Raw genomic sequence first — 15,614 nt, forward strand, 5'->3', positions numbered from 1 at the left:
ATGCCTAAGAAAGAATTCAACCCCATCGAGTTCGTCAAGGATCTTCTTGTTGGAGGAGTTTCCGCGGGCATATCCAAGACGGCTGTCGCGCCCATCGAAAGGGTGAAACTGCTTCTCCAAGTTCAACACGTCTCCAAGCAGATCGCAGTCGACCAGAGATATAAGGGTAACTATAAAATATTTAGATCGATTTCCAAATTAATGGAACGCTTTGATTTACTGACGCCATTTTGTCGTCTGCTTTTCAGGTATCATCGATTGCTTTGTGCGTGTACCGAAGGAGCAAGGATTTGCCTCACTGTGGAGGGGTAACCTGGCTAATGTCATCAGGTACTTTCCCACCCAGGCCCTCAACTTCGCCTTCAAAGACCAATACAAGGAGATTTTTCTGGGAGGAGTGGACAAGAATAAGCAATTCTGGAGATACTTCGCGGGAAATCTTGCCTCTGGGGGTGCGGCTGGTGCAACATCTCTCTGTTTCGTCTACCCGCTTGACTTCGCCAGGACCCGCCTCGCCGCAGACGTCGGAAAAGCTGGGACTGACAAGCGCGAATTCAGAGGTCTCGGGCATTGCCTGACCTCGATTGCGAAGAGCGATGGCGTCACTGGTCTCTACAGGGGATTCGGCGTCTCCGTCCAAGGCATTATCATCTACAGGGCTGCTTACTTCGGAGGTTTCGACACTGCTAAAGCCATGCTCATCTCAGACCCGAAGTCAGCCAACTTTTTCGTGTCGTGGATGATCGCCCAGGTTGTGACAACTGGCGCTGGTATCTTGTCCTACCCCTTCGATACGGTCAGGAGGCGGATGATGATGCAGAGTGGCCGCAAAGACGTCCTTTACAAGAACACTCTGGACTGCTGGGCTAAAATCATGAAACAGGAAGGAGGATCAGCTTTCTTCAAGGGTGCCTTCTCCAATGTCCTCCGTGGTACTGGTGGTGCCCTTGTCTTGGCTATGTACGACGAAATCAAGAAATACATTTAAATCACGAAGTTTTATGAATCATAGAAATCATCTAAATCAACATTTTTCTTGAATTAAAACGAATAATAAGCACAAATGTATGAGTTTGATTCTGTTCTTAGTTTCGAAACTCTCGAAAACTTTGGGAACATAACTTCGGAAACTTTAGCGGAACAAAAGGTGGGGTCATTCATTGATATTGTCATCGTTTTGGGGGAAAAAATGCCTAACCTTATCATTAGGCTTACTGTCCAGAAACAGATTTTGAAACATCCGATTTCGATTTCGAATCATACGAGTGTTACATCCAGCAATGGTAAATGCATTACGGCTGGTGAATATCTATTAGCGTTGGCCACTCTCCGATTACAAGGCTGGCGTAAAGCAAGCCCATCTCCACTTCAATAAATTGCCCTTTCCACGAAGAATGCAAACGTGCAAGATGGCCGCCCCCGAAAATTTCGATTTCTATAAATTTGTCCTCATAACTTTGGCAATTTCTTCTCCATTATGCAATTGTTTATTCGAAGATCAGATTGGAAAGTTTGATTGGTTAGTATGGAACATTTTGGCCGTATTTGAAAGAATTTGTGTTATGTGTTGCAGAGAAATTGCGATTTGAACTGGTGATCTTGACTCGTCATCATTCATTCATCTTGCATTCTAAGATTCTTCATGCAGGTTGCACAGCACACTCAAGACACTGCCACTGTACCGGCACGTGCACGTTGCATGTCATGTCTAGAAGGAATCAAGATTTACTTTTCTACTCCCTAGGCCAGGGCTATCGGTCCAGTCCTGTCTACGGCTGTCTGTGCTAGCTGCTATAGCCAAGCCCCCTGGCCCTCGGCCCTGGGCTTGGCCCTGGCCCTGGGTGTCCAGTTGGCCATCCCAGCCCGGCTGCAGCCGAGTGACCTAGCCCAATGCCAAGGCTGGATTGCCGATAAGCATTGCATTGAGGTCTGGTCCAAGCCTGACAAGCAAGGCAGAACCACGAAAAACAGTGATTGCCACTTATTCACTTTTGTTGCAGGAGACATCAATATGTTGGGCAAGCAGAGTTTGTTTACTTCGACCAATCCAGTCAGAGCGGAAGGCACATTATGGTTGGAACGCACCAGAATGTTGTCGCTTCACTCAGTGCAAGGAATGGCCACATCCGTAAGTCATGGGAGATTGAATCAGCTGACCATACAACCTTTTCTGGTACCCTTTTTCATGAGAATGACTGACTCGTGAAGCACATTGATCTAGTCTGATCAGATGTAGAAGCAGAACTAGGCCCCAATTCAGACATGACTTACAGATGAATATTGATTCTAAAGTGTAAAATAGCATTGTATTTGTTCTCCCCTGCCTAAGATTCTTCTAAAATGCACTCTATATTCTTTTCAGTTTGGAGACAGATTCTAGAATCTGGAGATGCTGGCAAGATAAGTGATTTAATTCAAACTGCAAACTGTGAGTATTCTATCCCATTGTTGTTTCATTGCTGGTTCTTTCTGTTAACCTGTAGTGTTATTCTAAGCAATTCAGGGTTTTCGACCGCTGAGCTGAATTCAAGGCCGTAGACTATATAAGTAAGGTGGCTGGCAACGTTGCACCAAGCCCTTAGCAGTGCATTAGCTGGCACAGGTGTCTGCCCTCCAACACCCAGTCATCCACCTAGCCAGGAATTGTATTTGCTTCAACCCAAAAGAATCGTAGTCTGTGATTAGGTGATGTAACTCTTTGCAAATATAACTTCAAACTTCACTTTTCAGCGATTGTGTGTCTGACCGGAGGTGGATCACACGTAAGGAACTACTTGTCTCAGACAGGTCATCTCTTGTGGGAGACGTCTTTCAATACTCCTGTTGAAAAAAGGTAAGTACCAGTTGATTTAGTGATAGGAGTATTAGAGTTGTTAAGCAATGATAAAAGCTTTCTTCATCAGCTTTGTACCCTTGGAGGTGTTATTCCTTGAAAAGGTAGATGACTCACTGCAACATCTACAGAAATTAATCTGAAGTTCACTTCCTTATTGTATCTGTAACACAAGTGGAAAGAGGTCAGAAAGGGCCATATGTGAGTTTTTGCACGAAACTTAGTAAGTTGAGTGCTTTATCTCATTTCACATTTTCAGATCGACCATCGAAGTATTTTCAAGGGACCATAATGGCGGTAAGTGAATATTTGTTAGTGGGGATTTGGTCAACATCGCATCACTCCCCACACTTTGATCATCAGTTGTGAATCAGTTGTAAAGCTCAGAGGAGACATTTTTCATTCTTTTGAAATCGATATTTTGTTCAGTCCTGTAAATTCTCTTTACAATTACATTCATTTCAACATGCCATTTTCAGATTCACTGTTGGTGCTTCATGAGAACCGTCTTGCCATGCTAGAGACAGAGGAAGGGAAAGAAATTTGGAACATTGACTTACCAAATAGGTTGGTATTAAGACAATGTCTGTCAGGATGTGGCACTGAGAGTACCGGCTTTGCCACAATTTGAACCCTTGCTTGAGACTAATTCATTGAGACGACTTCCCCTTCGGCGCTTCGCCCATATGTTATATTTTTCACCAGGTATTGAATGAAGACTATCGGCAGGAGCCAGGTTGTTCAGATTTAGTTAGAGAAAGTTGCCATTAGGGGTCTCTCCTGTCTCACAGTACATAGCGCAGTCCCCCCTAACTAAATCACGAGATCAACATCTTCTTCTCTCTTTCAGTGACAATGTTGCCTACCTCTATGTTGATGTGAATGGTAAAGACATCGCTGTGGCTGGAGTGTCGCCTGGAAACCAGGTTGCCATTTTGACATATACATCCTCCGGGAAGATGGTGTCGCAGATGACGGTTCCAGCACCTTGGATTGCCAAGGATACCAGGTAGGAAGTGTCTCCAAACTATTTTTCTTCCTCACCCTGTGTAGCATGAAAATTTTACATAAATGTACCTAGGATTGTATCTTATTCACAAACTGAATACATGTAATTAGCTTTGGGACTTTTCTTTGAAACGGTAAGGACACAAGAGCTTGGTCTTACACATTGATCCTCTGGACATTTCACTATGTACTTGGCTTCAAACTGAGCGCAGTCTTGGAGGCTGTTTTTGATCATGAGAACGTTATAAATCTGTATAGAGTGTCATAAAGGTAAAGTAATGCTCATGCATGTCCGTGCATTCCAGCTGTCAGATGGTCGGTGCTAAGTCCTTCGCCTGTGTTGCATCCTCTGCTATCTATACCATCAAGATATCAGGGAAGAATGCGTTCACAAAGACAACCTTCCAAGACCTCGGCCTCCCAGATGGTGATCGACCACAGCTCACCAGTCACCTGAAGGAGATGAATAGAGATGGCGCGTCGATGCTCGTGTTGAAATTGACATCGATGCAGCACGCTGTTATCAGCTTACAGGGAGAGAAGGTCACATTGGCAAAGGAGCCATTTGAGGTAGAAACACAAGATAAATCATTGTCTGCATTTCCCATTTTAAGTGTGGGTTGGCGACGTTGATATATATACATAGAATAGGTTTACTAGTGACTGAAACCAGCATTGAGATCTAAAGCTGTTTTTGTAAAGTTTGCTGAGCATGCTGATTGCTGTAAATATCAGACTAAAAACCACAACCTTTCCTTTTTTCCAGGCGTCTGCTGTGCAGTTTATCAGACACGATGATGACAATGATGTGCTTCTATCTAGTGTCAGGAAAAGCCAAGATGTAAGTACTATATACAGTCGATTAAAGCAAGACTGTGCTATCTGGGTTCACCCAGTGCCCGATTCTGCTTGGATCCATTTGAATCAATCCAAAATTATAACTTTGCTTTTCATTTCCAGAGCGTTTTACTGACTGGCTACAGTCTGACAAGCAAAACTGAGCTATCTGAGTTCACCCAGCGTCTGATGTTACCCGGACACCATGGGAATCCAACAAAGCTCTACTCATTGGGCTTCAGGAAGAGAGATGGTAGCACGGGGTACAGATATCTGATCATATCAGAAGATCATGCCATTACGCTCATGCAGCAATCAGGTAAGATAGTAAGACAGTAAGATGTTCCTTTCCATGGACCACCCTGTCAGCCTAACATTCTCCAAGACGAGCTTTATGTTCAGGGCATAAACATTGTAGACCGGGGCGGGTTGCTCGATTTTGCGTAAAGTCCTGTTGCTACTTTTGTTACAATAGAAGCAATAGGACAGGGCTCCAGGCCTGAATATTCAAAGAAATTTGTCACTAACTCACTAACTGCTTGATGTAGTCTTTAACTTAGCATTTATTGACATTTTCAGGAAAGGCAGTATGGAACCGTGAAGAGGCTCTAGCATCAGTGCTCTCAGTTGAGATGGTGGATCTACCTGTGTCGGAGAATGAGGCAAAAATGGAGGATGAGTTTGGAAAGAAAGAAGGTTTGTGGTCTTTCAAACGTTGGGGTTGAGTGAAGGGGTTCATAAGATAGATTTCAATTGGCCAAAATAGTTTTGCTGTTAAGGTAGGCAACCGCAAAAGACCCATGCCACGAAACGGCAGTTTAGGAATTTGATTTCTTCAACAACAAAGATAGTCATAGTCATGACTAAAATAACTTGTTGAAGTTAATTTGGGGAGATTGAAATTAATCAAAAGTTGTCAGTCACTCACAACATGCACGTAGACACGAGTTATATCAAGAATGCCTTTTTTCTGCAGACCATGGATCAACAGGTAACATTGTTGTTGTCTCAATGGCGACGTTATTCAAGATGAATGTTGTGTGATCTTCTTCAAGTAAAATAGCATGAAATTTCTGTTGGTGTGTGGTATATTTGGGATGTTACACTAAATGCATCAATGCCATCAGTGGTTAAGTCATATCTACTTGGATTTGCCGGTTGATAGAAGTTACACATAAATGTTTTGTGAATGTTGTGTGCATTACCTTAAGGACTGTTCTTTTATTTTCACATCCTGATCATCATCTTACACTTCATCTTTATAAGGCCATTGTTTATCGTTATCATGGTTTTATCCAGCATGTGATTTGTTTGTCTTCCCATTCAATTTGTTGCTTGCTTGTTATTATGAAAGGATTTTATAGTTTTGAAATGTGAAATTGAAAGACTTTGTCTATGCTGCCTGTGTGTTTCAGTTGTGAGCAGGGTCGTGAGTCACAGTAGCAATGGTCAGTCTGCACATAAGCATTATCGCTAGGATTTACACGCTTGTTTGAGGGTAAAATCACTTGTTACAGCAATCTGTTCAGAGAATGTGACAGGTTTAATGATTATCGCCGGCACCTACTATGACCCTGCAGAGTCGCATCGCTTGTCTGCAGTGCAATTTTGAATCCCTTCATTTTTTATAAAGGTTAAGACGAATCAATGTTTGTGTGTTTCAGATGATATGTTTGTTATGCTGTTCAAGAGGATCACCACTCAGTTGTCACAGTTAAAGGTAGGGCAGTTTTACCCTTGTTGCTAAGAATGTGGAAATTTTGAACCCTTAGATAACTCCCCTTCATGCATGAAGCCAGCTTGTACTTCAGTTTAGATCAGGAACTCATTATTAACCATTGCATGAAGAACTTTGTGATGTCAAAAAGAAAGCCAGGCACTCATTATGGGCCAAAAGGGGATCCTTATCCTGTCGGTCAGACTGTTCCTCTTCACTTTCACATTCTTTTTTCAGGGCTTCATCATGCACCTGCAGGACCGCTTCCTGAAGGGTCAGAAAGAGGTTCAGGATATAGCTGAGGCAGAGGAAGAGTACCCCATGGAAAGCATTGATCTGACCAGGGACAATTTCAACCTGCATAAGATGATACTACTCACTTCTGCTGCTGGGAAGGTAAAGAAAATCTAACTTCACAGTTTGAGTTATCCACCGAAAGTGCAGTTCTCAATACTTACATGTGTACATGTGATATTTAACTGTTCTCCTTGTTAAGGAAATAACCTCCAGTTTCTCCAGTAGCAGTCCGGTATTGAGAGCAGTTAATTTCTAGCAAACTCTTCTTTGTCTTCTTTCAGGTGTATGGCATGTACAGCAACACTGGTCATCTCGTCTGGAAGAATTTCCTGCCAAACATGGCGCCATTCTCTAAATTCGGCAAAACATCGCTGCCTGTCTTTATCCAGAGGACGACTGCTCACTTCCCTCATGCACCCCAAGCAGCAGTGCTTGGCAAACACAAGGTAAATATTCTTATTACAAAAGTTAGAGATGTTCAGTGCTGGTTATGAGCAAAAGTCAGCTTGAAGTTTGTGAGAAAAACTAATGAAGTTTTGTAAACTTTCTTTCCATAGGAAACTGGTAATGGTTACCTCTATGTATTCAACCCAATCACTGGAGAAGAGGTCGAGAAGAAGCACGACCTTGGCTTCAAGGTCAGCCAGGTCATGCCACATTCTCAGGTGGATGAGAGGTTCCTAAAGGGGGTCATCTTCCTGGATGATAAGCTCAAGGTAAGATCAAACTCAAGTCTGTTAAGGCATTTTTGCAAAAATCATGCGCCTGTAAAACTGAGCCAATTCATGTTGTTTTATCTTCAGGGACAAAACCTGGACTAATACCTAAATAATTTTTGTTAATTATTTCTTCAGGTTCATGTTTATCCTAAAACCCTGGAGCCACAGGTCCATAAGGTTGCTGACAGCCTGTTCATGTTTACAACTGATGCTGACAAAGCTGTCCTAAGTGGTTATGGAATGATGGTCAAGAATCAGGTAAGAACATTTACAGTCCTTGACCAGTTTGGCTGTTTTCATAAATTACAATAACAAAAAAAATGACGTCACAAATCAAGTTGCTAAATTGCTACTCATTGTCAATTCACTGACAACCTGTTCCTGTTTTGTTTGAAGGAGTTACAGGCACTTTCTCTGTGGAATGTGAACTTGCTTGGCGAGAACCAGAAGATCACTAATGTTGTAGCCAAAAGATTAGCAGGTAAGCTTTTTCAAGTCATGGGTGGATCCAGAATGTCCGTTAAGAGATCCTAGTTTTCAGGGGAAAAAACATTTTCCATTTCGTACAGTACCAGATGTAGAACCAGTCTTCATCTAAACAAAGTTTACTCACTCATCACTCATTTTCCCCCTCAAGTTGCAAGGTCTGTTATGTGATGGCGCTGTGATCAATCTTGAATCGATGTGCTGCAGCGAGTGAAAGCGGGGGGAAATACTGAAGTTCATGGGCTAACCTTTAGCTCTCATATTTCAGAGCATGTCCATTCCCAAGGTCGTGTCCTTGGTGATAGGAGCGTCCTCTATAAGTATCTCAATCCAAACATGGTAGTGGTGACCACGCAGGGTGAGGAACTGACACAGAAAACCCCCTTTGGTGAGTATGAGCATCCTGGTGTATTGCACTGCACAGACAGTAAGGGCAAGACTTGACAACAGTGGGAAATGCTCAAGGTTTCAGAGTATAACCTGGAAACATTTTGGAAGAACAGCAACTGTTTGTTGTTAGTAACACCTAGGGGTGTTGAGATTCATTTCAACAAACACCCAGGGGTGTTGAGATTCATTTCAACAAACACCCAGGGGTGTTGAGATTCATTTCAACAGATTTTGAATTTGTGCCCTTTAAAATTTGTCTTTTCCAGGTTTCCTCAATGTGTACTTAATTGATGTCGTGAATGGTAACATCATATTCCATGCTAACCATAAGAAAGTGCTTGGGCCTGTACATGTAGTCCACTCTGAAAATTGGGTGGTGGTAAGTGTCAGTTATGCTTGATAAAATACAGTACTCTGTGTACTATTCAAAACTTCATTGACAAATGATAAATTGTTCCAGCTTTTGTTCACTGCGGCCCTGCATGATTCAAAGTCCAAAAAAGATTACTTTTCTAGAAGGCCATTTGTCAAAACCAAAAGCCAGGCGTGTTCTCCTGTTTCCTCAGTGTGATGTAAATGAATTTGTTTTGTCTATTTTAAGTATAACTATTGGAATCAAGGGAAGCGTCGCAATGAGATCACAGTTTTAGAACTCTACGAGGGAAACAAGCAGAGCAACGCGACAACATTCTCGTCCCTGAGCCCACCACCAACACCCCTTGTCATGAGGCAGTCATACATCTTTCCCACATCTCTGACGACTATGTCAGTCACCATTACTGAGAAGGGAATCTCCAATAAACACATTATGAGTGAGTTGAAAGTGCTTCTACGTTTTCACCGAGTGGTGCCGTGGTCAATAAAACAAGTAATTGAAACAATTGTCTGGTACTTGTAAGGTCAACTCTAAAAGTTAGAATTTACAAGAGCAACTGCTTTGATCACAAATGAAAGGATTTTGTTCATTGAATATTTTTGTGTTTCAGTCGCCCTTTCCATGGGAGGAATCTTCGAGATGTCCAAGATGTTCCTTGATCCGCGCCGCCCTGTAAGCCCAACCCCCGAACACCGAGAAGAGGGGATCATTCCTTACATTCCAGAGCTACCTCTCCAGACAGAAGCATTTGTCAACTACAACCATAGTGTGTTCAATATCAGGGGCATACATACTGCACCTGCTGGCCTAGAGTCAACATCTTTAGTACTAGCTTATGGATTAGGTGAGTGTTGCATGATACTTCTTTCTCTTCTTGTGTTAGAGTATAAGTATTGCAGGATTTCCAGAATGTCTTCATTGGTCACTCGAGCTGACTTTTAAATCGACCACTGTCACTTTGTACTTTGTGCTTTATCGTTAATGATCTTGATAATTTCTTTTTCTCTTTCAGATCTTTTCTTCACACGCGTATTTCCTTCCAAAATGTTCGATATGCTCAAAGAGGACTTTGATTATCTTTTCATCGGAAGCGTGGTTGGAGCAATGATATTAGCCTCAATTATAACTCAAAAACTAGCAAGCAGGAAAGCGTTAAACAGGAACTGGAAATAACCTCAGAGGGAATTTTAGGATTTTAAAAATTTATTTATTGTGAAATAGATGGTTTTTTGTATCTCACTGCTATACCTGATCACAATTCAGCTCCCCAAATTGTAATGCTGATGAATTTTCAGCCGAGTTGTGCATTTCTTATCATGGTTTGTGATGAAGTATAGCTTTTTCTACCAAAGCCAGGCAAACCTTAACATTTTTGCTGTTGTGACATACATGTAGGCTCTATTTAAATCGCAATGTCAAAGCACTCTACCTTCACGTCATTACTTGCTCTTTGGCTGGACAAAAGCACAGTTAAAATTGGGGGATTTAAACTTCTATGACGACATTCATTAATATTGAGCTCAGTCCTTGCTTTTTGTTCACATCTCATGCTACAATGAGTACACTGCCTCAATTAAGCATAGATGTTGATGTGTTCTTTGTTTGATTTCTGTTGAGAGTTCGTAATATTTGTAAATTATTTGCACACCTCCATTGTATTTGCATGTCCTGTCAATGGTAAGTTTTCCCTTTTACATTGTTCTGACAGAATCCAGTGCAAATTCATTGCATGTGATGGTCTTATTTCTTGGACATTCAGTTGAAGTACATAATTCCCTTCGATGTAAGTTTTCCTCATCATGTATCAAAACCATGAAATGTTTACATCACGATTTGTATTGTCATACGAATTTGTAATAAAATTGTTGTTAAAAATATTTCGATGCTTTTTGGCTCACCGTAAGGGGAGTCTATACGATAGCGCTGTGTCCGTCGTCGTCGTCGTCGTCGTCGTCGTCGTCGTATCCTAACAGTGGCACGTTTCTTAACTGCTAGGGCTATGAACTTGAAACTTTGTACACAGAATGCCCTAGGTCAGCTGACCTCTGACACTGATTTTCGGTCCGATCTGATTCTCTGTTTGGCCACCAGGGGGCCAAATGTCGATATCTAAAAAGTGTGATATCTCGCTTATTAGTGACTTGTTTTCGATAAAACTTTTGTTGTAGGTACTCATAGCAAATATACATTTTATATTATACGGGTTTTTAATTTGACCTTGTTTTCAAGGTCACAGAGGTCATATGGCGTAAATTGGCCATTAGAGTGTAAACTATGGCACGTTTCTTAACCACTAAAGCTATGAACTTGAAACTTAGTACATATAACCCCCTATATCACATAGCCTCTGGTGCTGAATTTCAGTTTGATCTGATTCTCAACTTTGCCACCAGGGGGCCAAAAGTGGATATCTGAAAAGTGTGATATCTCGCTTATAAGTGACTTGTTTTCGATAAAATTTTTATGGTAGGTACTCTTAGGAAGAATACATCACATGTCTTACGGGTTTTCAATTTGACCTACTTTTCAAGGTCACAGAGGTCATATGGCGTAAATTGGCCGTTAGAGTGTAAACTATGGCACGTTTCTTAACCAGTAAAGCTATGAACTTGAAACTTGGTGCATATAACCCCCTACATCAGATAACCTTTGATGCCGAATTTTGGCCTGATCTGATTCTTTATTCGGCCACCAGGGGACCATAATGGAAAAAGGAAGAAGTGCAATATCTAGCTTATTTGAGTGAATTGTTTTCGATAAAATTTTTATGGCAGGGACTTCTAGCAAGGATACACCACATGTCCTACGATTTTTGGATTTGACCTCCTTTTCCAGGTCACAGAGGTCAAATGGCGTAAATTGGCCATTAGAGTGTAACTATGGCACTCTTAACTGCTGAAGCTATGAACTTGAAAGTTGGTACATGTAACCCCCTACATCAGATAATCTCTGACACCGAATTTTGGCCTGATCTGATTCTTGATTTGGCCACCAGGGAGTCAAAACTGAAAAAGTAGGACATGCAATATCTCGCTTATTAATGACTTTTTTTCGATGAATTTTTTATTGCAGGGACTCTTAGCAATCACACGATATTGATCTTGTTGATGTCATAGACAATTATTGGTTGGATCATAAACTTATATATACTGCCCTGTCTTATTACTTGACATCACTACACATCTAAAAAAAGTCTTCATGCCTGATTGTGTTCACCATATTCACCTCTAAACTAAGCATGATCCTGCCTACTAAAAGATTTATACGGTGAGCACAATGGCCCCTGGCCGTTTCATTTTTGTTTTTGGCTCTGGCAACATGGATCTTCCCTGCATTGTAATTAGATAAAACGTCTGTGATTTTGCAGATGGATTTGGCACAGCATGCCTATTACAAACAAATTGCTGCTGTATTTCCACTCGGAGACATCAGGTTCTCCATCTCCTGGCCAAGGACAGTAGTGGTTGTGCTTGATGTGACATTGTCCTATACTTGTCAGCTCCCAGTCAAGGCCTTGCAGTATGTGTTGTAGCTCCAACTCTAGACCACAAAGATGACCTCAGAGGCCACTTGGTTAGTCCCAACCCAAGTGCCTATCAGCAGGTACTAGTCCTGTACATCCCAAGTACTTAGATGGGCTACATAGAGATTCATGGTGGGCCGTTTCTCCTTAGATTTTCTCTGGATAGCCAGCATTGCTTTATACTATCCTAAAATGATTTGAATGAAGACTAGTAAAAGCTATACTGCAGTTTTGTAAGGATCCCTTGAGTTAATGTGCATGACCTTTTCAGTAAAAGCCCTCACTAGTCTTTCTGCATTACCCCAAAATACCAGGAACCTCCTTGATAGTATTCGTCTCCACAGTCATCACCACAAGCAGCAATTGGCATCCAAGGACGTAGTGTCACTTTCCCCTACATCCCACTGTAACCAGTGATTTCAATATGCATGTACTTACAAACACATTTTTTGTATACGAGGTAGGAGCATCAAAAACCTGCATCTCTGGGTGTTGCCCAGAGGTTATATGTTTCAGACACCTTTTCTCTCGATGATACCATGAACTATGGACAATGAAGATCAGAACTGATGTGATGGACACATTGTGCTAATAGAGATTGTCAAAGACAATGACATGTCCCCAACATGAAAGTGGTATGTACCAGCATGATATAGTAGTGAAGACGATCAAGTAAATCCTGTATATTTCAAGTCAGCAAGATCTTGAACATTGTCACAACCACTTCATTGCTATGTTTGTCACTGGACTCGTCCTTCCTGTAACATAACTGTTGTACCACTCGTCTCAGCGAGTTTGGCTCGAGAGCAACAAGGGTCACGACCAGGACTAGTATAAAACTGACCAAAGGTAAATGAGGGACATGCTGTGGCTTGTCAGCAACTTCCTCGAGTTACGTCAGGGCTGGCCAATCGGAATTGGGACAAGGATATCTTCAGTCCCGTACAATACCGGTTATGAAAAAAGTATGAAATCAAAGTCATAGTTTTCTTTTCCACTCTCATTTTTTTCATTTATAGATTTACAAATATGATACAGAAAAATGTTTATCGCTTTCCTCCTACTTTGGGTGCTTTACTCTGCATCGGCCGGGCAGCTTTCTGGGACTTCTGTTTGGTAGCAGCCGGCTGAAAAAGGAAGTAGAACCATTAGCAATGGGAACAAGACTCAGATAAACAGACCTCAAGCTAACAGAATAAGCCTCTTTGTTAGTCAAAAACGCATCTTCACTGTTACAACTTATCTTCATTTTCAAGACTGAACAAAGTTGGTCAGAGTTCCACCAACAAGCCAGTCTTACATCAACTATTCAGACAATTGATGTCTGAAATGAACTCACCTTCACTGATCGGGATACTGCCTTCTTGGTTTTCGTTTTTTCTTTGGCAGCCCTGAAACAAAATGTCAACGATTAGCAAATGTAGGCATGGCAGGCACTCAACTTTCAGCAAGCATGGTTCTTCAGGCAACAGATGCTTGGCATCTGAACAGTTCATCTGCAAAGCTCTCACAAGCCACCAAAATTATCAACCTCAGTGGCGTAAAGCAGCCAATGTTCACCACAGTCTGTACCTGATGGCCTGTTCCCTCTGAGCCTTCCTGACCTCTGGCTTCTGATTCCTCTTGGCCATGATATCCATGAGAGTGGCGCCAGTGATGGCTCGCTGGAACTTGGTGGTTCGCCTCGTTCTCTTCTTTGCCTGCTCTTCCTGTTGTCCCTTCTTGTGCTTACGACGGTAAAGGACAGTCCAGCTAATCTTACGAGGATTACGCTTCATCAGGAAGGACGCCTCGGCCTTGGCATTGACGAACTGGTATACCTGCAATTGCAAAGAAGTATCTTCAGGGTTACGCCTAGGGTTATGGGCAATGTGGCTCATCAATTCAAGACTGAACTATATAGCGGACGCTGTATATAAAGGTATTCTGTCCAAGTCAGTGTTTAACATTAAGCCTTAAAGAACCCGGGCGAAGTGTCACGTGTCGTGCCATGTGGCAGCTTTCATAATCCATGGCAGTCATGGCCAGACACACCTCTCCATCCATACGATCAAGGTGGCTGCTACAAGTAACTACATCATACCACAGACAACGTGGCAACCTTACCAACATCATGATACACTACACAGCACCTGTACTGATGGAGAGGCGCAATCATTCAATCAATGAGAACTATTATAATACTTATAATATAACGGCCTATGATTACTACAACTATGGTAGGCCTATGGTCGAGCGTATTACTAATTCATGACGACCCACTGCGACATGCACGGCACTAGCGGCTCTCCGTCCGTTTAGCGTATGTTCAAAGAAATGTCATGCTCAGGGATTTGCTCGACGTTGGTTCGATATCGCATTTGTTCGACGATGGTTCACCATTTCAATTTCATTTATGCACGTCTTCCACAACGCTTCCAACTCAGTTCTACAGCAAAATGTACATGGCAATGCACTAACCTTTCCATCAATCTTTGCCAACTTCTTTCCATGGCCGGGGTAGACTTTGTACCCGCTGAACGCGCACAATTCGATCCTAAAACGAAAAACTTATGTCAAATACAAGAAGTTGTGATTATTTTATAACGTAAACCTTTCTTAAAATAAAGAGATGACTTCAAATTGATAGGTTATAAGTGGATTTAAAATCGTTGATTAGAAAATTTTTCGTACTTCATGATGGCGATATTCAAGAGGAAGTCAGCACGGATTGAATGCAATAAACACCATGATAACATTCTTAATAAACTTACTAATCATTTACAGTTCTATTCAAAAGTTGACTAAAATTCTCTTTCTTTGACTAAATCGACATATTTTTATGAAGAATAGATATTTGTGATTTGATTTAAAATCCTTTTTGACCAGTCACTTTTGAGAAATTTTTTCTCTCCGAAGAACGCGCGAATATTTCAAAATGGCTGAAACAGGTCAGTGTGTGTTCTTTTGTTTATTTACACTAAACATCTCTAACATTGTCTAACTGATCATCGTTTTTATTCCCAAACCGTTTAACTCATTCATCAAAGTATTGTGCATTTACAGATTCTAATAGTGCTGTTATTTGGTGTCCATACATGGTTTTTCAAGCTGTCCGAAAATAGCTCAAGACTGTAGCTCTCCATTTTGTAGGCAAATTTATTGGTTACTATTGTCGGACCTGCAGCTACTCATATTTATTACCTGCTCTACTGGTGGTGGCGAGCTGTAAGCTTCATGCCGTGGGCCAAGCCAAGCTGGCTGGCAAGGTCAACGAAAGGTGGTGTGTAGTGTGGTGGGCATGGCAGCCTGGCGAAGCCACACCTGCAGCGAGCAAGGCGAGGCTACGCCCGCCCTAGCCCTGGCCTGCTGGGGCTGGCTGGAGTCTGGGCCGGCCCGGTCCTGTCCTTCTGGCAGGTGGTGCCTCACTGTGTGCAAGTCGCTCACAC

At 42.0% G+C, this 15,614-nt stretch overlaps 3 protein-coding genes across 4 annotated transcripts; 2 read left to right on the forward strand and 1 right to left on the reverse strand.

Annotated features, from left to right (window-relative positions):
- LOC135488116 (ADP,ATP carrier protein-like) lies at window positions 1-988 on the forward strand. The gene is made up of 2 exons (XM_064772580.1): window positions 1-166; window positions 249-988. The coding sequence occupies exons 1-2, from the start codon at window positions 1-3 to the stop codon at window positions 986-988; spliced, it is 906 nt and encodes a 301-aa protein (XP_064628650.1).
- Window positions 989-1,409: 421 nt separating this feature from the next.
- LOC135488367 (ER membrane protein complex subunit 1-like) lies at window positions 1,410-10,540 on the forward strand. 2 transcript variants are annotated; one of them, XM_064772955.1, is made up of 23 exons: window positions 1,410-1,519; window positions 2,001-2,128; window positions 2,363-2,428; window positions 2,731-2,833; window positions 3,093-3,130; window positions 3,313-3,400; window positions 3,684-3,842; window positions 4,147-4,411; window positions 4,608-4,682; window positions 4,802-4,997; window positions 5,258-5,374; window positions 5,655-5,669; window positions 6,343-6,398; window positions 6,633-6,791; window positions 6,974-7,138; window positions 7,250-7,408; window positions 7,547-7,669; window positions 7,808-7,892; window positions 8,166-8,285; window positions 8,554-8,666; window positions 8,889-9,099; window positions 9,274-9,507; window positions 9,676-10,540. In XM_064772955.1, the coding sequence occupies exons 1-23, from the start codon at window positions 1,410-1,412 to the stop codon at window positions 9,834-9,836; spliced, it is 2,946 nt and encodes a 981-aa protein (XP_064629025.1). In that variant the 3' UTR covers window positions 9,837-10,540. The 2 variants fall into 2 exon arrangements, with proteins under 2 accessions (XP_064629025.1, XP_064629026.1); XM_064772956.1 differs by lacking the exon at window positions 5,655-5,669.
- A 2,631-nt stretch (window positions 10,541-13,171) lies between these two features.
- On the reverse strand, window positions 13,172-14,887 carry LOC135488214 (large ribosomal subunit protein eL24-like). Its single transcript, XM_064772713.1, has 5 exons — window positions 14,860-14,887; window positions 14,647-14,722; window positions 13,759-14,006; window positions 13,526-13,577; window positions 13,172-13,313 (listed from the first exon to the last, which is right to left on the reverse strand). The coding sequence occupies exons 1-5, from the start codon at window positions 14,862-14,864 to the stop codon at window positions 13,233-13,235; spliced, it is 462 nt and encodes a 153-aa protein (XP_064628783.1). The 5' UTR covers window positions 14,865-14,887; the 3' UTR covers window positions 13,172-13,232.
- Window positions 14,888-15,614: the final 727 nt, after the last annotated feature.

Source organism: Lineus longissimus, chromosome 5, assembly GCF_910592395.1.
Source record: "Lineus longissimus chromosome 5, tnLinLong1.2, whole genome shotgun sequence".
Lineage (NCBI taxonomy): Eukaryota > Metazoa > Nemertea > Pilidiophora > Heteronemertea > Lineidae > Lineus > Lineus longissimus.

What these genes read in the sequence shown, in the direction of transcription:
- LOC135488116 (XM_064772580.1), top strand. Translation starts at nt 1, where the DNA reads ATGCCTAAGAAAGAATTCAACCCCATCGAGTTCGTCAAGGATCTTCTT. An exon ending in AGTCGACCAGAGATATAAGG is followed by an intron (nt 167 to 248) that starts GTAACTATAAAA and finishes TCTGCTTTTCAG; the next exon opens with GTATCATCGATTGCTTTGTG.
- LOC135488214 (XM_064772713.1), bottom strand. An exon ending in CAGAGGGAACAGGCCATCAG is followed by an intron (nt 13,578 to 13,758) that starts GTACAGACTGTG and finishes ATTTTGTTTCAG; the next exon opens with GGCTGCCAAAGAAAAAACGA. An exon ending in CAGTATCCCGATCAGTGAAG is followed by an intron (nt 13,314 to 13,525) that starts GTGAGTTCATTT and finishes TTCCTTTTTCAG; the next exon opens with CCGGCTGCTACCAAACAGAA.
- LOC135488367 (XM_064772955.1), top strand. Translation starts at nt 1,410, where the DNA reads ATGGCCGCCCCCGAAAATTTCGATTTCTATAAATTTGTCCTCATAACT. An exon ending in TGCAAGGAATGGCCACATCC is followed by an intron (nt 2,129 to 2,362) that starts GTAAGTCATGGG and finishes TATTCTTTTCAG; the next exon opens with TTTGGAGACAGATTCTAGAA. An exon ending in AACATTGACTTACCAAATAG is followed by an intron (nt 3,401 to 3,683) that starts GTTGGTATTAAG and finishes TCTCTCTTTCAG; the next exon opens with TGACAATGTTGCCTACCTCT.